The sequence below is a fragment of the Pseudonaja textilis genome, chromosome 2 (assembly GCF_049901715.1).
Source record: "Pseudonaja textilis isolate UNSWEBS1 chromosome 2, rPseTex1.2, whole genome shotgun sequence".
Taxonomy (NCBI): domain Eukaryota; kingdom Metazoa; phylum Chordata; class Lepidosauria; order Squamata; family Elapidae; genus Pseudonaja; species Pseudonaja textilis.
The window spans coordinates 44,816,385-44,838,652 of NC_141991.1; the positions used below are offsets into that span (position 1 = coordinate 44,816,385).

The following is a 22,268-nucleotide window of genomic DNA, read 5'->3' on the forward strand; positions in this document are numbered from 1 at the left end:
ACTATGGAATGTTCCATTGCTTCTTTGCTCAAAGTAATTTAGGGAAGTCCTTGTGTGAGAATAGAGATTGTCTTAAACAGAGACTGAAATACATTTCATTCTAGGTAGAATAGTCAGGTAATTTCAATACTACTCTGGCATTTTTATAGGAGAAAGCGTGAAGTTGGGCTAGATGGAATGAACTCGCTTCAAAGAAAAAGGGTCATTGGTCAATTTAAATCTCAACTGATACAATTTGTCTGTAACCAGATTTTTTTTTTAAAAGAAATGGGTTTCAGCTGCCATAATGATGTGTCACATGAGCTTTCTTCTACAAAGCGCTTGCATTTCAGCTCTCACAGTCCTTATGGCAGTTGAAATCCAAAACATCTGAAGGCACCATAACATGAAGGTCTAATTCCATGACAGTATCTATAAATCCACCATGAGATTAAAATAGAAGTTGAGTTCTATGGCTTCTATTACAATTTGAGTGGAATAACCTACTAAGAAAAAACCTTTTTTTTTTTTTTTACAATTTTCCCCTCCTTTTGATAATTATCTCAATATTATACTGGTATAAACTTACATGGTGAGCATCAATTAAGCTATAATGAACTTAAGATATTGAATGGTTGTGCTCTAATGTTCTGACATTTCACTGGCAGTGAAGGTTAGATAAGGAACCACTCAGAAACCAGCTTTCTTGGACTCTTGTGACATGAACTATCCAGACTTTGTCAGTGATGAATACAAAAGCCCAGCCAATTCTTGGAGGTTTTTTGACTGTAAGTTGCTGAGAAGTAAGTTGCAAAGAAGCTCACTCTGCCTTTGAAGAGCAGCTGCCAGCAAAATGTTAGGATGCCATAAAACTAGTAATATTACTTCCATAAAACTTGTTTTGTTTAAAAGTTTGTACACATACAGATCTGTTTGTAAAAAAGCATAAATATTATATTGAATATAATATTTTAAATGGTTGGCTGATTTTCAGGTCTTCTCTTTGGACTTGTCCCACTTTTGACTCTAGTTCAAATGTATGATAAATTAATCCCTGGCTTAATTAATTAATCCATGGTATAATTAATTAAGACATAACAAATAGGAAGAGCATAGTATTTGATGTGCAAACAAGTATCTGCTGTCTTTCAGGCTTTCTGAATTTTTATGTATCTTTCCCATTGAGTATTATTAGAATTGATGTAATCTCATTAACATATAAAGAAAGTCTAAATGAATAAATAACACCAATGTTTGATGCAGGTTTTACTTGTTTGATAAACACAATCTTTCAACATGTAGTGTGCCTGTGTGAAAAAAAATGTTCTAGTTCAGTCAGTTCAATTAAAGTGTAACTGGCAAGATCAGTTTTATGAATACTTAATTAAAGAATCATGGATGATTTTAACAGTGATGTTCTCAGCAGTACATAATTCTCAGTTGAATAGAAATTTTCAAAGATCTACGTTTAAAAAAAATCCACCAGTTCCCATCCTCATTGGAAAAGACTACAAAATGTTGATGTCCCACAGGTCAACAGTGACACATATATATCCTTGAAAATAGAATTGGGGACAAAATTTACTTTTCAAGTGTGGCCATCCTGTCACAATCATTCCTAAGAGCAGAGCATAATATTTTCTGGAGAATTTAAAAAAAAACTGAAAACCACATCTGAAAATCTGTAAGCTTCTTATATATTTCAGGCACTTCTCTCCTGGTGGATGGTCATTCTTATTACTGATGTTCGTTTTTCCTTATGTCCAATGTATTTTCTAGTTATCTCTCACATTAGTTAGTTCTGTTGGTTTATTATAGCAGGTAATTGAAAAAAGATACCCATCAAACACAGTTCTGAGAGCGATCAGACTGTGCTTTTAGTTGAAAACTGTTGAATTATTTTACCAAAATGAAAATGTGATTTAATCCCTCAGAATTGAAAATTCAGGTGTAAATCTGAGATCATCTTTTTTTCTTCCGGCAGATGCAACATACCTGTCCCCTATAGTCTGTACTATTTTCATTGTTTTGATTCCTTTGTGGATTGCTGTTGCTCGGCAGAGTCCTCCCATTGCCGAAGTCTTGAAGACTGGATGGCAACCAATTTTAATTGCAATGATCATCAGCAGGTAACTGTCACTGGAGATAGAGCTTCGCTCCATCACTATGTGCTTACCATGGAAAAATCAGTATAATAATCAATTTTGTTAAATTCTGGATTTTTGTTGGGGATTGATTGTCTCTTTCTGTATATCTGGAATATGTTAGTGAAATCTTTATTAATAAGCTCCTGGATCTTTAAGAAGCGAAAATAGGTGGGTTTTTTATGTTATTTGAAATAAATAAAAGGAGGCTCACTTAGAGAGTTGCAGTTCTTTCTAGCTTGTAGTAAAAGTGTTCAAGCTTTTAATTTCCCTTAGTTTGTCTAATTATCTAACATATTATTTAAAAGCATGAACTTCATAACGTGGGTCTAGCTTCTAGAAAATAATGTTGAAGCTTTGAGTGGCAATGTTTCTCCCCCAAATAAGTAAAAGTTAAAACATATTAATAGTAGCTGGATAACTTTGGGCTGGTCATTCACTCTTAACCCAAGACTGGGAAATAAAATTAAGATATAAAATAAAATATAAAAGCCTGTCTATTAATCCATATTGGGCCAGCATGGTAGATTATAATCCATCTTCTTCAATAAAGAAGTTTTCGTCCTGCAATGTTTTCATTTGAGCCTATAGCAATAATAATAATTAGATAGCATTTCCCACTGACAATTGCTGAGAAACCAGAGAGTGGGAGATGGGCCTGTGGTCATGTCTTACATTGGCTTTCTACTGGCATGTGATTAACTGCTCTTGTCAGTTGAAACTGACAGAATTTAGATTTCATCAAACAGATAGCCTGACATCAAATTCTTTTCATATGGGGATCCTTTTCCTTTTAGTGCTTTCCCTCCTAAAAGCAAGATTAAAATTCTTGTTCTATTAGTACAAATTTCTTAACTTCCTAACTATAGTAAGGTTTGAATTCTTATTTGAGAATATGGTGCTAGTTTATGCTAATGATATATAGTTGTATATATGCTTGAATAGTTGGTAGTAGTTTGCATTTAGACTACTGGTAAATTAGACTAATGGATGGATGTGTATGTTTTGAAACAGCTTTGGTGGAGTAATTTTGGACAAAACTGTAGCAAAACCAAACTTTGAAGGCATTGCTGTTTTCGTTCCAGTGATCAATGGTAAGATGATTAAAACAAATTGTAAATGTAATTAAATACAATTTCTGCTTTATTGTTTTAAGACTGGGGTTCCAAGGTTTGATAGGAAAGATAAATAAACCCTGATTCTCTCACAAAAGTATATTATATTATTTAGCCTTTTTCATTCTGGGGATGTATTAGGACACTCAGTAATTAAAAATTTTCTCAGTTGAGTAATTCAGTGTATCTGCTTAAAAGGAGAGGGTTGCAATTCTCCAGAAGAACATCTCCATTTTATTCAGTTAATTCTAATTCAAAACTCAGATGATAAAACATTTCTGGACAGGACAATTGCATTGGTCTAAATGTAAACTATGCATGCTGGCTGGGGAATTCTAGAGATGGATATCCACGCATTGTAAACTTTCTGAGATGAAGAAACACTGCTCTATAAACAAACTAATAGGCCACAAATACATTGATTTTTACTGGAATGTTAATTTCATCAAATGCTACATATATTCATAACACTGATGATTACAGGGGGTCCAGGGAATCAACTTATTCACATAGTGGGGCATGGAGTTCGTAAAGGATAAGTTGGGCCACATTGCATGCTGAGCTATAGACACCAATTTAAACTGCATTGCAATCCCCATACAGATATGTTTAGCAATTTGAAGAAAATAAAAGAATGAAACAGGAGCTTGATCAGTATAAACTCAGAGCAGGATCTATGTCAAGAAACCTCCACCAATACCTAGTGGATATTTCACAATCATTTTGAGTCGTAAAAATGATTGGGAGAGCCCACATGGATAAATGTAAGGTTCCATGGCATCAATTGAATGAAGCATGTAACGTCTCCAATTTGCCAACCTGAATTACTTTGGAAATATGGTAACAGATTTGTCTTCTAAATTTGCCTGGTGTGGGTGGAGTCCATTTTCTCAGGAGCTTCAGAGGAACATAATTATTATGGCGTCCTAAGTTTATTTTCTGAAGTGGATTAAACATGCAAAAGCCTTTCGGCTGTGTTCATTTCTGAGAAAAGGAATGAAAAGCTGGTGTCAGAGCTGCAGCAAACAGGCTGTGCCAGATAAGTCTAGAGAAGAGGACTACTATTGCCAAAGTTATATGACAATTCCTCACATCACCATGGGAAGGAAACGCTGGGATCCCCTAAAATGCTGCGGATCATGCTGGGGAGTTCTTGTGCTTGAAAACTTTTTACAAGCTTAATTGCTGCAGAGTACTGATGTAAAAATATTAGCGCTGGGCCAATATTTGCTTCAAAGTTTAAGTGTTTGTGAAGGCTGGGAAATTAATGACTGAATGAAGGAAGAGCAGAAATCTATACGGCATTTGGGATGGGGATGAGATGTTTCTCTCTGAGAAACAATGAAAGGTAGAAGACGGGCCCTTGGTATTAGTATTTTGAGTGGTACAGATCCCAAATTTGCTTCACCTACATTTGTCGACAGAAGTTAAAAAAAAAAAAAGTGGCATCTCCTCCCCAAATTCCTTGCAAAGTTGTTTTAATTTCTTGGCAAGAAGCAGGAGTTACCTTGTAGTAAGATGAGGAGCCAAAAAATTTGATAATAAATAAAAAAAATTTAAAAGCCCCGCCCATTTCTAAAGGAGAAAAAAAAACTCTGAGTCTGCTGAATTCCCAATTTCATCTTACATTGAAAATATATTGATTAGGGTCAAATATCGACTATCACCAATACTAGACCAATGCATCTCCTTTTCCATATCAACTAAGTTGCATTGAGGTTACTTCCAGGTGAGGCTTTTATTGTGTACTCCCTCCACCTTATTTATGGAATTTAAAGTGGGGCTCAGATGACCTCATTTTTACTTTCTTTATATGTACTTGTGTGAATTCTTATCATAAAATCATTAGGAGAAAAGGACAGTATAAACAGTATGATGGTATTTAAATCATTTCAGTAGGAGCTTCCTTCCAGAACAGGAATGAGTGAACTGAGTGGTCTCAGATGTCAGGGCTCCGGCAGATACCCCCATTTAAATCATGACTCTCTAGCCAACTTTCAGAACTTAAAGAAGATTTATTAGGAGTAAACATGCCGGCACTGCCTGGCCGACTCTGAGACACATCATTCATTGTCACCCTTGACCCTGGTTTTCCCCTATCTCCTGGGTGTATCATAATTCATATTCTCCAATGGGACACATCCATAACCAAAAGTCATCAATCATACTCTCCAGTTAGAATTTTGCATGGCAGAAAATTCAGTCATCTAGAAACTATCTTTGAAAACATTTATGGAATGCAAGCTGCCCACTGCTCCCTCCTCTCTTTCTGTTGGTAACTCTAAAAAGACCATAGAAATATTTTATGAGTTGACATCAGAGCTATTTCTACCTTTAGTTATGAAATGTTAGTTAATAGCTCCATTTCCTGCCATAGTGTGGTAGGAATTACCCAAAAAATACAGTGTAAGCTTCTAAAACAAGAACAGCCCATGAATCCTACAGAAACCCAGGGTGGGGAAAAATTGTATTTCTTCTATTGGTAATTTTATTGATAATTCTATTTGTCAGATTTGTATCCTCAGCAAATCCCCACAAAGCCAGTCCTTGACTACAGAATGTTAATTGGGGGCTACAGAGATCCAAATGTTGCCCACCTTTGTAGTAGAACTTCCCACATGACTTGTACCCGTGTTTCCATGGCTTTGAGCAAGGCGTCTAGGTTTTGCTTACAGAGGGTTAATACTTGTGTTCTGTCCTTTGGCCTCTGCAGGTGTTGGTGGCAATTTGGTGGCTATCCAGGCCAGTCGCATTTCCACATTTCTCCATTTCTGGAGCATGCCTGGAGTCCTGCCACACAAAATGAGGCAGCATTGGCCTAATCCATGTACCACCTTCTTTGCCTCAGGTAGGAGGTCATTGGTCCCTTGCTATATGCACACCTGGACTCTAAAATTTCAGAAAATACTGTACTAGGAAGATGTACTCATTAACCATTAACTTGGGTCTCCATTCAGTGTTACAGAAAATTACTCTTCTTTCCCAGTCAGAAGCCAATGAGAAAGGTTGTTCTCCATATAAGCCACAATGAATTGCTTTGCCTATATTCCTGTGACTTGCATAATCATCTAATCGCTCAGATAGATCATTGTTGTCTCAAAGGTGTTTTTTCCAAAGGGCAATTGGACTTGCTTGTTTTTTTCCTCTCTCTCTGAAAACACTTTGTTTCTCAACCAAGAATCTTCTTCACTTCTAATTGATCAATGGGGAATTCCCACCATTCAGTTAGAATTGAAGACGCTTCTTGGATGAGAAATAAAACATTTTCAAAGAAAAGAAAAAAAAAACAAGAAAGTCCGGTTGCCTTTTGCAAAAGCACCTTTGGGACGTCTTTCATAAACCTTCACAAGGTTTCGTTGGGATGCCAATTCAGGTCTATTCCACTATGCAGAAGCCTCCCTTCAGTTTGAGAAACACATCTATCCAAACCAATCCAATCCAGTCTAGTTCTTACCCGTATCAGTCCCCTTCTCATTGGAATGGAATTTGAAGATTGGCTTCCCCACAACATGGTTTAGATGAGGAATAAGAATAGCAGTAAAACTAGCGGAAAAGTGACAGTGAGAAATCTATGTGATAATAGGTAATGTGTTGCCAGTTAGGGAAAATATTGTTTTTAGAAAAAAAGGAAGAAAACTTAATCATCTCTTTAAACAGTGCTAGTCAGATTTAAGGGGTTTTAAAATGTATAAAATCCAGCTATCATTTCTAAATTTGTTCAGTATTATGTAATGGTCACTTTCTAAATAAGCTGTGGCATCTAGAAGATATATTATCAAATTTAATTTTTGCACTAATCTTCCCTTGGACCTCTCTAGGGTTTACCTTGCAGTGCTGCAATCAAAAATGAGAATGTGTGTATGAGTATGTTTCTGTAGATATGTATTTACATATGTATATAATATGGAAAGAAGAGGAGAAAGTATATGCAATGCCTAATGTTGAAAAAGGTTGTGCAAAAAGCATATTAGCAAACATTAATTGAAAAAAGTCATACAGAGAGTTCTCTGTCTGCAAATATATTGGGTAGTGGTACCTACTATGTTTTTCAAAGAACTCAGCTCTTCTTTATCATAATTACAACCTTTATTCTTTCCTGCAGGCATCAACTCTAAATCGGCTCGAGTCCTGATCTTGCTAGTAATACCAGGACACCTGGTGTTCCTCTATACTATACATCTCTTTGAGGGGGGCCACACAGCAATCACTTTCACTTTTGTGGCATTTTATCTGACAGCTGCTCTTCTGCAGGTAACCAGAAACTAACCTTTAGAATTTGGGATCTGGGTTTGGATAATTTATTTTTGTCCATTCACATCACCCCAAAGTCCCCCTTTTCCATGTGGAATACTCTGTCTACATTTCACCCCCAACCTTACCAAATAGATTAGACAGGAAACATAACCAGACAAGTTACTTCTGCTTTATTGTTAAGCTACGTTAACATGATTTTGCAAGCCTAAAGAGGAATTCTCTTATTCTTTTTAGAGACCAAGAAACTAGGGACCGTCCCTTGTGAGCCTCTTGTACCCACTATCCAGCTGCAGACTATGTTGTCTCTTACCTGACCATTCCCTAAGAAGCATCTCTTGGCCCTGTTTCCCAACAGCTTTCCACATACTATTATAGCAGAACCTTTCCAGCTTTGCAGATTAGCCGGTGGGGGTGGGGGGAGAGGCAGAGAGGGGAGAGCCAATGTTCCGTGCTAGTGGTGGGCAAGCACACACACCCACAGCTCCATTTGTGCAAGCACTAGGCACACATGCTCACCTACCAGTTCCACAGCCAAGTTCCAAGGGGCTAAAGGTCCATTAATGGGCCGTAGCTTGGGAGTTGAGGACCCCTGCATTACCGTATCCCAACTGACCAAGTTACATACTGTATTCCTTGTAAATGGGGGAAAGAAATGAGGAGGAGATTTTGTCTCAGCTGTGGAATCTGTGCACTTTCAGCTATCGCAGCTGATATAATAGATGGCAGTGTTACGACATCATGACATGTTCATGCTGGTGACCACTGCGCTTATTTTGTTTCTCACTTGCAGGTGGGAATTCTGCTCTATATGGCTGACCTCATTGTGAGACTAATGTGGAGAAAGGGTCTGGATCCTGACAATTATTCCATCCCCTACCTCACTGCCCTGGGAGATCTCCTGGGCACTGGCTTCTTGGCGGTTTGCTTCCACCTGCTTTGGTTGCTCAGAGAGTTGGAGCCAAAACTAGGGAACTAAAGTTGTTTCAACTGTAGTGTCAACCCACCTGAAGATCTCTCACCGTCTTCAACAGGGTAATGAAAAGAGGGCATCCAGGTTCCTGAACTGGACCAGGTTGCCTGTGTCTCCTCCCTTTGGATCTCAACACTGCATAGCTGAAAAGAACTAAAAATGACGTAGCATAATCATGTATCACAGCTTTTGAAGTGTCAGCAAGGAAAGGATTGTGAAGCACTCTGATCAGTTGTTCAACCAGTAAGAGGAATCTTACTACAATAGCTTGGTTTGAACAGTCTATGGATGCTACCAGAAATCTAACCCCCTGTTCTCAGTGGGGTGGAGCTTGGTGTCCTTGGCGAGATGCCCATTGTCTCCACCATCCTTCAATGAAGGCATTTTGCTTTCTGTCTGCTATATGTTCCGACAGAGAAAGAGAAAATTATGTCCAGGACTGTTTTCACTGAATTCCTTAACTTAAAAAGGAGAAACAAAGCATTATGGTACAATAGTTCAAAATCTGCTTCATGACACCTCATGCATTATGGCAACCTGCTCAGCGACAATTACTTTGCATTAATCTTTTTAGTCTATCCACTAATGTTCAACTTGGGGAATGGGATATGTCTCTCCGTGTATGTGTGTGTGTGTGTGTGTGTTTTCTTGCACTTAGGGGAACATAATTGGGGAGGGAAAAACCCTAAATATTGAAACTGATTGTATATACAAATGAAAATTTAAAAAATGTGTTTTGGACAGAAAATGTTTAGAAGAAAGCAACGGTCAGTGATAGAAGGACAATCAGCATCTAATCTTTTCCATCTCACTATACTACTTTCCTGGACAAAGTTTCTTGCTGAGCATAACTGCTAGTTCAGGGAAATCTGAAAATAAGCTTAAATTTAAAAGCCAAATTCTGAATGCTCCCCTAGAGGTAGTCAGAGGAGGAAGTTTGATAGAAATTTGGTGTCCATGATAGCTTTGTGCTGGGAAGAACAGGCCTTCATGAGTTCTGGGTCAGGGACAAATCTTTTTGTGACCTCTTAGCTGTTGCAAAGGCAGGGAAATGAACTCATTTATTTCTGGCCCAGAGCCCAGTGACAGCTGAGTTTTTACTCACAGGAATTTTTATAATAGAAAAACGGGGTTTGAATTTCCCTATGCCTCCAGCACAAGTGTCAGGCTTAATCAAATTTCCATCTTTTTTTCCCTGTCCTCTTTCTTGTTTTGTTTTACAAGTTCAACTCAGATTATTGTTTTTATGGGGTCACAGAAATGTACACATACAAAATAAAATATAAATAATGGTTAGAACTTGGATGGCTTCATTATGTGGCCCAGGGCATTGTTAAGCTAACAGTTTCTAAGATCCAGCAGGTAACACATGGGACAATATGTCAGCTTTATCAGCTACTAGTTACCCAGCACCTGCACTTTGTGACAACACTATGTGATTGGGCTATGCAGGAGAAATCCAGTTCACAATTTTTTGGCTCGGTGGTGATTGGTGATTGAAAAACATAAGGGAATATTGCTCCCGCCGCCTTGAGTCTGGAAGCAGTTCCATAGGTGGAAGGCGTAGACATTTTGGTGAGGTACCAATGTTTAGTACTGTAAGGAGCTCCAGACCACTCCTGAGCTCTCCAGTACCCTCTGATGTTCTGCCGTGAAGAACATGACTAGTACATCAATATACCTCAGTGCGACGCAAGAAGACTGTGTCTGCTGCTGACTTTTACAGCTACAGGATAATGGAGTGTGATAGCAAAGAATTCGCTACTACTATTCCACAACCTTGTGAGGCAACTGGCAGTTGGAACAGAGTTCTTTTCAGGTAGGGAGGAAGATTAGAACTCAGCATCAGAGCCTGTTATTTACTGAATTAAGAAATAGTAATGATCTGATGGTCATTTTGAAAAATCCTTCCTTAGCGAGCACCTAGAAGCCAAGAGGAACATATGTGCCAAATTTCCAGTTGGTAGGCTTTACAGTTCTGGAGATTTCGTGATGAGTGAGTGGCACTTGGCTTTTATATATACAGTTATAAAAATTATAAGAATCAGTCTGGTGTAGAAAACTGCATTGAACACAGCTGAGAGAGCGATTCTTTTTCTTTTTTTAAGGCATACATCCTCAGGGAACTCAATATAACATCCATACTACTCCTGCCTCCCACTTTTGTCACAACTACCCTGAGAAATAGATTGTGTGTGGGGGAGGTGAGACAGGAAGCATCCCAGCATCACAAAGCTGTCTGTTATGGCTGAGGAAAATCCTGAACCTCAGCCTGCCTACCACTACATCATTTTACTCTTCACAAGGGAAAGTAGGGCTGGTAGAACAAGAAAACATACGAGTGGAACTCTAAAATATATATTGGAAAGCCTCACAGATGCTTTCTTATTTTATTCTACTGCCTCTCTCCAAAACATGAGATACCATCAGTTTGCAGTCACTGAAACATTTCTAAAATAGTTGTTTAAAGGATCTGAATAGAGGCACAATGGCTTAGTGGCTTAATGACACTGGAGAAGGTCACTATTCCCAACAGTTTGAGCCCTAGCATCGTGTACCAGTGAGCTCCTGTCATATGACTCGGCTTTTGCCAACTTAGCAGTGTGAAAGCATGTTACATGTGAGCAGGTGAATAGGTACCCATTCAGTGAGAAAAGTAACACATTTGTTCAGTAGAGTGAATCCAGCTTATGCTCCAATGTGATGCATGTGATGGAGAGGACTTTGATGGAGAGGAAAGTCCTGGATGTTGCTGCAGAATGCTCTTTAACCTTTCTGAATGTAGAGCTACAATCCACCACAACCACCACAAGGACTAGCACTCTGACAGCCAAACAAACTGGTTTCTACTCACACTGTAGTATCCTGGCTAATGTAACATCACCATAAATAACTGATAGGCTCTGGAATGGACATACATTATCAAGAGAGAAAATACAATAGTGAAAGAATCTGTATGTCAGCTTTGGAAGCTGTATTTCATGCTGCTGCATAGCCTGAGAAAGTGGGAGGGGGGTGATTTCAATTGAGTAGTTCTAAGTAGAAAAAATAAAATTCTTTTCTTAGTTCAAGGTTACTAAGTGTGGCGCAGCAGAGAAAAAGGATCTTACACTGGGACAGATCGTGATTGGTCCATGTGATGATGGGTGAAAAGGGGAAAGATTGTAGTTTGGGACATTGTAGGAAGTCTGGGAAACTTAGTTTCGAGATTCCACAGATGTTCCAGGTGCTGCTCTAATAAAGGTACTTTTGAGATTATGCTTGTCTCAGAGTTACTGATTGGAATGGAGTTTTGCTGGAACGCTGACATAATAATATTCCAAGTGTACATTGATTTTATTTTTTGTTTAAGTAACATCATTTTTCTTCCCAAATAAGACTCCAGGTTGCTGAAATCTAAGACAAGATGTGGCTTCATAAGCTCCCTGTAAAATAAGAAAAGAAAGTGCCAGAAAATAGGGAATATATTTAAAATAGGGCTGTAGCTGGAAAACACAGGAGCAGCAAAACAATAGGAAGACATCTAACTTGCACTGCTCATACTTCAGAGCCTTTCCTACCTGGAGCTTTCTGGACACTTTGGGATTATAGTTTCCAGAATCCTGAACATAGACCTTGGTAGCACTTGGTTCTGAATTTGTGTTGGCAGATGGGGAAAAGAAACCTACAAAACTCCAGAATCCTTAATTGATACATCATTTGTGTCTACCATAATTTCTTTTGTCAACATTTAATTAAACTTCTCCAAATTGCCTCCATAACAAATCATGAATGAATGAACAAAACAAACCCAAATAACTTGGGAGATAGAATGAATGTTATATTTTTCTTTTTTGTGGGGTGGGATTGAGGGAGAGGAGGGGAAAATGGAAGGTGGGGGGGGGGAAGTCTGCCTGTTTTTTTATTGTAAAATCAGAATGATTGGGTTACAATTTGCATTTAACCATAAAGGTAAATAAGCTGCAACTGCTGTGGTCTATCAAGAAGATCACAGCTACAACTTATGTGATCTAGTTGCTTTGCAATTGGAGAGAGGTGCTTTCCTAACTCAAAGAAGGCAGTTTGGCAATGTCCAAGGAATCATTGTGTTTCTAGATAATAAACCAGTGGGTGTTATTCTTCCGGTTTGGCCCGGTTCTGGTGAGCCGGTAGCGGCGATGAGCAGTGGAGACTGAACCGGTTCTCTCCAACACTCTGCTATTGGGCCTACTCACCCGCCCGCGATCCCATACTCATCTTTATGTCCTGCTTTTGGAGCGCAGCTGCTTTACGCGGCACAGCAATGGCTGCACAGCAACTGCTGAAGTGTCAGGGAGAGTTCAGGATTGCAGGAGGTGACTCAAAATGCCTGTGCAAAGTGCATGTTCACACACGCGTGCAAAGTGCACCCACCAAGCCACGCCCACTGAATCAGTGGTAAAAATTATTCAAACACACCATTGTAAGAAACGTTCCTATTTCCTATTTCCTTCATAATGACTATATGAGTAGAAAGTTATTGCAGGGAGCAAAGTAGCCACTCAATAGTGCCCAACACATTTGTTCATCACCGCCATTCAAGATCATTAATTCTACGTGGATTTTAAGTAGAATCTATCTATGTAAAGAAAGTGAACATTAAAATGAATGCTACCTTTTTAAAGTTCTGATTTTTTATATTACTTTTAAAGGTCACTATTATAAGGATTTATACATTGCCCACTCCTTTCCTGAATCCAAACCTTCCCCCTTTCCGTGAAAAAAACCCAAGATCTTTCCATTGAAAAGTACTGTGTTTATTTCTATTTTGGATGGACTCCCTAGAGAACATCTGGTCATGTTTTATCTTTGCTCTTAGGTAATTCCAACTCATTTATATCAGGCAGGAAAAACGAGTGGTGTAAATAATTAGTTGGAGAATATTTTTCCACAAAAATCAATAAATGTTCTATCTAAATCATGAATGAGCAATGCTTTGAAAGTTCTTACTAAGAACTCACTAAGGATCCTTAAATCTTCCATTCTGTATTGGTTGGCATTCCATCCAGTTGTCTGTCTCAAAACCTAATTTTCTCAAGGTGATCAGATAACTACCATAATAAGGATGAATAAAACACAAATTGAAAAAGTGGTGTGTTTTTTTTCCACCAATGAACATTTAATTGACTCTGGGTAAGCAAATATTTCCAAGCATTCTGTCTTCCAGTAAGTGTTCTAATTTTTAGCTTGCCAAATTTGGTTTTGTTTTAAAAAGTTGCAGAAAGCTGGGAGCATTTAGACTGGGTCCCACTTTCTGCTGAACATAATAATCCACTTCTAGTTAGACTCACCCAGTGAAAGGAAATGCTCCATATCTATAGGTGACTGGTTTAACTGTTAAATTGCTCAGGAATTGCCTTCTACTGTTATGTTGTAATCTATCTTCTCTTTTAGGAATCCTTAAGATCCTTTTACCATCAGCTTCCCATCATGGAATCCTATACACAATGTTTCTGAGTTTATAAAAACCTGCTGCTTTGCTATTGGTTTTCAGAAAGTATCGGCCACATTGTGTCCTGAGGAGGCAATATTAGACACCAACAACATACTGCTGTTTCACTGTGCATTTTAAGTCTGGCACTCTGTAGAGTATCATCAAGCTCATTTCCTTAGATTGCTGGCAACTCCTTTTCTTTTGCTTCTGTTCCATTTTAGCAAATTGCATCCTTGAATTGCTATAGTCCAATCCTGAAAGCATCTCACCTCTTAGGGTGGCACTGGCCCATCCACTACAGTCTTCCAAAGTGGGAAATTTCACTGATGGTTTCCAACAAGCAAGTCAATGGGGAAGTCAGCAGGAGATTGCAAATAGTGATCATGTGACCATGGGATACTATAATCATATGGGATTTCCCTAACAGCAGCAGCTGGAACTGCCATTGTAAGTCAATGCTGTCACATGATATCATGCTTTATGACTCTGTTCATTAGTGATGAAGATCCTGGTCCCAAATACTGTTGGTAAACAAGGTCTATCTGCATGAAACACTAGGACAAATGGACAATGGGGCTGGATACCATTTTTATACAAAGGACACTTGGATCTATTTCTCCTTTCCATCTCCCCTAATTGTGTTTGTTCTGTGATTGGCTGCTGGTTGAGTTAGACTGAAGTCTAGAAGTTTAAGAATCAGCCAATGCCTAGGAAAGAGTAACTATGGTAGTTTGGAAAATGGATTAAGCTTTCCCTCCAAGACACACACACACACACACACACAAATACATAAATATATACATGTCCCAGGTATCTTCAGAGGTTTTAAAAAAGGAAAGGTGGTAGTTACAACAGATCCAAACCTGCCCCTTTTTATCTGTGCCATCTCAGTAAGAATGGGTGGTCCTTCACCTGACAGCAAAAGCCATCATGGCTTTTTAAAATAACCCCCACCCCCTTTTCATGAAGGGCATATACACATCTACCTCTGGTTCAGATGAGACCATCTTAGGCATTTCACTTATGAAAATAACAGACTGCTGTTTGGTTGAAAAAGACAGAGAAATGTGAATTTGTCTATCTTCCAGAACCGTTGAATCTTAATGAATATCTTATTAAAAAATGCAGGATCAGCAGACTTCGCTTTCTTTCAGGATTTTCAGCTGAATGCCAGCACCTCCTGGCAGCCAGGATATTTGTAAACAAGCACAGGCTTTGCAAATACCAAAGTGCCACAACCAAATTCCAAGGAAACCAGCCCCAGGTAAGAGTTCTAGAAATTGCTTCAGTGTGTACTCAGAAACAAGAATTCAAGTAGAAACACATACTGCTTTAGATAAGTTGGGTTATTGCTTCAGGGTTTTTACTTCTTGCTGAGTATTTTTCATGTTATAGTAATTAAAAACCTTTCTTTTTCTTTAAAAAAAACCCCTTTGTGAGAAAAACAAAGATTTATTACTAAGTCAAATCTTTTGGTGTTAGGTTGAAGCAATTATAGTCTGTTTAGAAAGCCATTGGAGAATAGGCTTGAGTTTTTAGTGAAAGAAGGAACTGTGATTATTTGATGACAGATTATTAATAGTCTGAGGGAAGACAGACTATTTCCACTGTACACAGTAAGCTCTATTTAAATGACTAAAGGTGGAAGCCAGTTGAAATTCTTCAGACTTTTTAACAAAAAGATGATATATAATTTCACCATGTCGATCACACAACAAAAGACAGTCACTATTCTATTATTTGGGGGGGGGAGAAACAAGGATTCTGCACTTTACAAGACTAAGAAAGGAAGGCAAGCAAATTTCAGAAGACGATATGGTTAAAAATGGGTCTTAATTAATTCCAGAGATTGACTGCAGGATTCAGGTCACAGCTGTTCAACTGTTCCCAAATACAAGTTCTTTTAGTAGCTTGCAAGAGACATGAGAGCGTCAGCTGGCTTGGCTTGTCCAGCTGAATACAATCTAAACTAAATTCCCTCTCCAACAGCCCTACAGATATTTCTCTGGAACTACAGCTAGAGACCAGTCATCTGTTTCGTCTGTATCATTTCATCTCCATGCTGGGTGAAAGCTGCTGCATTATTGGACTGCTGCCTGTCACACCTGCTGTTAAACACAGGGTAACCTCAGGGGTGGGATTCTACTGGTTCAGACTGGTTCTATAGAACCGGTTATTGTGATTCTGCACAGTAGAGAACCAACAAATTGTGCCCCTGTCTGGCCTTGCCACTCTCCGCCTGCCCTCCCCTCCCAGTCAGTCCTTATCACGCATGCACAACATTGCACACATGCCCAACATCGCTGACTGCATTCTTTCCCGCTCAGTCACTCCTTAGGGTATGTCTTTTCCACCCCTCCTGACAATCAGCTGTTCCTATGGTCAGCTGTTCCAGGATTCCCCTTGCTGACTTACTGCCTCATCCAAGAGGCTCCCCTGAGGCCCAGAAGGCCCCAAAATGGAGCGCAGGGGGGTGCGTCCCCCCCCATGCTCAGTTTTTTTTTCCTTCCTGAGCCCCAGGGAAGCCTTCTGGGAGCAAAAATGCCGCCCCCCAGGAGGCTCCCCTGAGGCCCAGAAGGCCCCAAAATTTGGGGCGAGCCTGGAAGAAAACACACAGTCACATAGCCATGCCCACATAGCCATACCCCTGAACCAGTTGTTACAAATTTTGAATCCCACCCCTGGGTAACTTGATTAGGGTAACTTCTGCACTAGTTCCTGGCCCAAGAGGGATACTTTCCAAAACAACCGTAATCCCAAAATTGTGAGTACTATGAAGATGTGTGTTGTGTCCCTGACAACTACAGTTCCCAGTCTGGTCTGCCATGTCCCTAGCTAGGGGGAAGGGGTGTTGTGTCCCTGACAACTACAGTTCCCAGTCTGGTCTGCGTTTCGGGCGGGAGCACCAATCATTCCCATTGGTTGATGCCGTTTGACAGCTGCTATAAAAGGAGCTGTCAAACGGCATCAGCTGTTGTCACCAGCTGGGCTGCCAGCCCAACCTGGGCAGCCGCGGCAACCCGTTATGCTACGAATAAAGCAATGTTAGCCTTCAGTCCCGTGTCTGCCTCGTGTGTCCGCCGGCTACTCAACACTGGCGATGAGGATGGGATACACAAATGAGAGGCAACCGGACTGAAACAGCCGAGCAAGTCACTAATAAAAAGAGCCGAAGCCGCTGAGAGCTGAAAGTCACGAGCCGCAGACGACCTCTGTGTGCTCGAAGCTTTTGAAAAACCTCCATTGCTGAGGAGAAAAAACGCCGCCCGCCAGGCACTGCCGCTGGCGCTACCGAGAGCACGAAGCTCAAAGCCTCCATTGCTGAGGAGAAAAACGCCCCCCACCAGGCACTGCCGCTGGCGCTACCGAGCACGAAGCTCAAAGCCTCCATTGCTGAGGAAAAACGCCCCCGCCAGGCACTGCCGCTGGCACTACTGAGAGCGTGAAGTTCAAAGCCTCCTCGCTGAGGAGACAGACGCCGCCCACAGGCACTACTGCCGCCATTCAAAAAGCCGCCGAGACGAGCCAGTCTACCTGTCAAACCCCGAGAGCCCGATCTACCCAGCAGCTGTCGACAACGACCCCCAGCCAAAAGGGCCCGGTCTACCTGTCAAACCCAGAGAGCCTGATCTACCTAGCAGCCGTCGACAATGATCCCCAGCCAAAAGGGCCCGATCTACCTGTCAAACCCCGAGAGCCTGGTCTATCCCGCCAAGAGTTCCCCGTAGGTCCCGATCTGCCTCGCCGATGACGAGATCTACCCCGCCAAGAGTTCCCTGCAGGACCCGATCTACCTCGCCGACGACAAGAGCCGGTCTACCGACAAAACGCACGGACTCCCGACCAAACGGCCCGGTCTACTACTCCAGCCGTACGAAATACCTGAAGCGATCCAAACGGGGAAAACCTACCTGGACCACCGCAGGTTCCTGCTGATTGGACTTTTGCACCCCTGCAGCTGCCCGGATGATCCCAAGGGCAAAGGACTCTACCCCGGCTGGGGATTCCCCTGGGACTAGGAGCCTATTTGCAGGTCTGCCATGTCCCTAGCTAGGGGGAAGGGGTGTTGTGTCCCTGACAACTACAGTTCCCAGTCTGGTCTGCCATGTCCCTAGCTAGGGGAAAGGGGTGTTGTGTCCCTGACAACTACAGTTCCCAGTCTGGTCCGCATTTCGGGTGGGAGCACCAATCATTCCCATTGGTTGATGCCGTTTGACAGCTGCTATAAAAGGAGCTGTCAAACGGCATCAGCTGTTGTCGCCAGCTGGGCTGCCAGCCCAACCTGGGCAGCCGCGGCAACCCGTTATGCTACGAATAAAGCAATGTTAGCCTTCAGTCCCGTGTCTGCCTCGTGTGTCCGCCGGCTACTCAACAATGTGTGTGCTTGGTAGAGTGGTTGGATTTATGGAAAATGGACAAATGATTTCATATTAAATCTTGATGCAGCACTTTGTAAGTCATAAGGTCACTGAGTTGAAAAGAACCGAATCATCTACAATGGTCCATCATTTATATCCATGAAATCTAGACTAACATGAGGAGTAAGTAACTCTTTATTTCTAGATGTTGCTCAATGAGGACTCTCAACATTTCTTAGCATTGATCATTTAGGCTGGGAATTGTAGTTTAACACCCTCTGATGGCCAAGGGTTTTGTAATCTAAGTTAGCCTATTCCCAGCAGATGGTCCAAATTCTATTTGAAGTTCCATTTTGAACTATTGTTGAACTGATATCTTAAAAAATCAGAATTTATGCAAGTCAGGTATTCATGATGCCTGGGATTTTGGGGGAGTGGTTAAATAAAATGTATATTAATCTAATCTATTCCAGTCATTCTGCTATTAACATAGAGTATTTGACTTCTCCAACACCAAATTATATTAGAATAGGTTTTTGCTAACTTTTTTTAAACTATATTTCCAGAATTCACAATCCATTATTAGGTGTGATTGGTATGCGAGTATGGGCCCTCACCCCTTAGTTGCAGCCCAGTACCAGATTACAGCCCATTAGGAACCAGCCTGCCAAAGTAGCAGGTGAGTGCACAAAGCTTCGTTTGCACATGCATTGGATTTAGGTATGTGTGTGTGAAGCCATTCACCCCCACCCCACCCCACACCACCACTGGTCCACGGAAACCAAACCCTTGCCTTAGAGCACTAACTCACATATTGGTTTGGAATGCCAGTTCTGAACTGAGCTTGCAATTCTTTTCTATGTTTAAAGGCTCATTTTGCTGATCCTTTGTTTAAACAAGTGTTAAAACAAATGAACAAGTGTTAAAACAAGTCAGAAACAGAATGTTTCAGAACTTTCAGAAGTCTGCTTATATTTACATGTCCCTAGTCTGCTAAGTTGCTTTAAATGCATTTTGTTCCATGATCAAAAAGCTGTGACACTTTTGTCACAAATAAAGCATGAACAATCGTTCTGGTGCTCTTGGGATATTTTCAACGTATCTGGAAGGGAGTGGGGTGATGGAAGAAGGACCATCATGGGTATATTGCATTCGTACATCATGGCCAGTGCTCGTTGTAATAAATAAGGGTGCTATTATATATTTTTTTCTTTTCTGTTGGGAGATTGTTATTGTGCCTTTAACGATTTAAACTTTTTTGTTTTTAACTTCAGCATGGTGAGAACTGCACCATTGATGTTCATCAATCGTACTGCTTCCACATTGAAACAATTGGAAGGAATTCCAGAGTTAGGGGCTGATTATGAATTAAATGTATTACCATATTTCTAGACCACTCAACCCTTGTAAATGCTCTGACAACCCAACCTCTGGATAGGTTTGCAGAGCATATGCAAAACAATGCTCTGAATTCAAAGTGCTGCACAGTTTTGTTGCATCTTTGTGCTAAATGAAACATCTAAGACAGGGATGTCAAACTCGAGGCCCGTGGGCTTGACCTGGCCTGCAGGGTACTTAGATCGGGCCTGCAGGGCTGCCCTTGAAACAGCAAAGGACCAGCCTGCGGTGCCTCTGCCAGCAAAGACAGAGCTTGGGAGGGTCGCTTCATTTTCTCTGGCAGAGCACTTGAGCAATCAGAAGTGCCCCCAACATGCAATGTCGAGCTGGCCATGCCCCCCCCAGACTCCCCCCCCCGAGGTCAAACACAATCCTGATGCAAATGAAATTGAGTTTGATACCCCTGATCTAAGATAGTCCTCCCTAATTTGATGCTCCCTAGATGTGACGAAATTACAGTAGCTCTTAATACTGCCAGCTAGCACAAGCAGGCTTATCTGAAAATTCAGTGAGGTATAGTCTCATCATATCTAGAAGATATCTTGCTGGAAGAGACTCGTTTAAGCAAACAAACAGCAACATGAATGATTTCCCCTTTCATTGTTGGAAGTACACATTCAGCAAGGTTGATAATACTGGACAAGATGGTGCCTGTTTTTTTCCCTGTTTTTTTTTTTTCTAATGTGATTCTGTTCAAAGCAAGTAGTGTTGTGCAGTTCTTTGGATTAAGTTTAGAAAAGGTGGTTTGAATGTACGGGTGCATCAATGCAGCATCTCTTGGTAATGCATGAAATCAGATGCTTCAGTTTCCAGGATCCCATAGCTCCACACTTTTCAAAGCATTCCTCCTGAATGGAATTGAGAATAACACACAATCCAAATAGTAAGCAACCCACACAAATGTCTTGTTGAAATGTGTTACGATATGCTGTCCTCCAATAATTACACATAGAAATGTTTGATGGCTTGTTAAGTGGAAATGGTTAGACTTCCCAGTCAGTTTCAATACTGGAAATCTAGCAGAGAACAAACCTGTAATTACAAAATAGTAAATCACATTACAAAAAAAAAAAACACACAGATAAAAAAGCAGTGCTGGTCACCTTAAGAAAGAAAAAAGAACCCAAATCCATTGTGGGTAAGATATTTATTAAGATTAAATAAAATTAACACAAATATTTTTGCAAGCTTTCACGTACTCCAGAACTCTTCATCAGGTGATGTGCAAAAAGCAAAACATTTAAGAAGAAAAATTGGCATCTTATTGCATAAAGAATTATTACATTCCTCTTTAAATGGCTGTAGTTTATCACTTTGACCTTAAGATGTCCTTATAGCTCTTATATGGCTTCTATGTATTATAAGTACCAGAAATTTATATTTAACTGTAGGAACATTGAACAAAAATCACCTGTAAAAACTATTGCAGTAAAAGCGTGTTTCCAGATGGACAAGTCAAAAGGCACCGAATAATCAATCCATTCTTCCTTAACAAATTTATGTGTGTGTGTGTGTGTTAAGAGAACAGCTAAAAGAAATGGTAAAATTAAATTACAAGTGGAAAATGATGACATCTGGATGGCCTATAAAGTTCCACCACGGAGGGAAGGTTGCTGTGTGCTAACAGCCTTGCCTGGAAACATCAGAAGAGCTTTGGGAAGACTTTAAAGACCAACAAAAGAATCAAGATGTTACTCTGGGGTAAGGAAGATCTAGGTTCAAGTCTACCATCGATCATGTAAGATTTAGGCCCCTCATCCTCTTTCAGCCCAACCTACCTACAGAGTTGAAGGGAGGGAAGGGGAAAGGAAAGTAGGCTAGGCATACCAAATTGGAGTTGCAGTAATTTATAAGACCACTGGATGGTAGCAAAGAGACATACAATTGTGACTTTGAATTTTGACATGGCTATGGAGTGCCTAATGTACCCTACCTTGAGCTCCTGCAGGAAAAGGTGGATATAACTTAACACATAATTTTAATAAGTAAGAAAGCTGATGCAATGCTCAGAAAAGAAAGGCCAAGGCTTGCAAGAAACCCTGAAATGTATAGTTTCTCTTCACTTCTAACACAAATGGATATGTTAGGTCTTAGTGCAACTAAGGGAAGAAGTCTGGACTTTGGGGCTCCATCCATTGGCCAGCTGCAAAGATGGGATAAATTGCTTTTTTGACCCCTTCCTTTCTAAGCATCAATCTACTGCTAGATGCCAAAAACAACAACAAGTGACATTTGATAGATTGGCCTCCCTAGTGTGTGTGTGTGTGTTGTGTATATGTCCTGATGTAGAATATTACTAGCAGCAGAGACCCTGTATGGAGAATATCTTGTCCTCCTGGACACAGCCCTACATTTTCCTGATGAGTTTCCATAAGCTTGTGAAAACCTTGTGGGACAGCACATTTGGGGTGGGGGTGGGGATTAGGTTTGGTCTGTCACTGGTGGATAGCAATAGCCCTTAGATTTATATACTGCTTCACAATGCTTTACAGCCCCCTCTAAGCGGTTTACAGAGTCAGCATATTGCTCCCAACAATCTGGGTCCTCATTTTACCCACCTTGGAAGGATGGGAGGCTGAACCAACCTGGAGCCTGGTG

At 40.5% G+C, this 22,268-nt stretch overlaps 1 protein-coding gene across 4 annotated transcripts in view; it reads left to right on the forward strand.

Annotated features, from left to right (window-relative positions):
• The window catches only part of SLC41A3 (solute carrier family 41 member 3), a 39,099-nt gene extending 29,338 nt beyond the window's left edge, over positions 1-9,761 (forward strand). For all 4 annotated transcript variants that reach the window (XM_026723171.2, XM_087923766.1, XM_026723163.2 and 1 more), the window contains 5 exons: positions 1,964-2,108; positions 3,138-3,217; positions 5,952-6,086; positions 7,341-7,489; positions 8,283-9,761. In XM_026723171.2, coding sequence (XP_026578956.1) covers positions 1,964-2,108; positions 3,138-3,217; positions 5,952-6,086; positions 7,341-7,489; positions 8,283-8,468 — 695 coding nt within the window. In that variant the 3' untranslated portion in view covers positions 8,469-9,761. The remainder of the gene's footprint in view (positions 1-1,963; positions 2,109-3,137; positions 3,218-5,951; positions 6,087-7,340; positions 7,490-8,282) is intronic.
• Positions 9,762-22,268: the final 12,507 nt, after the last annotated feature.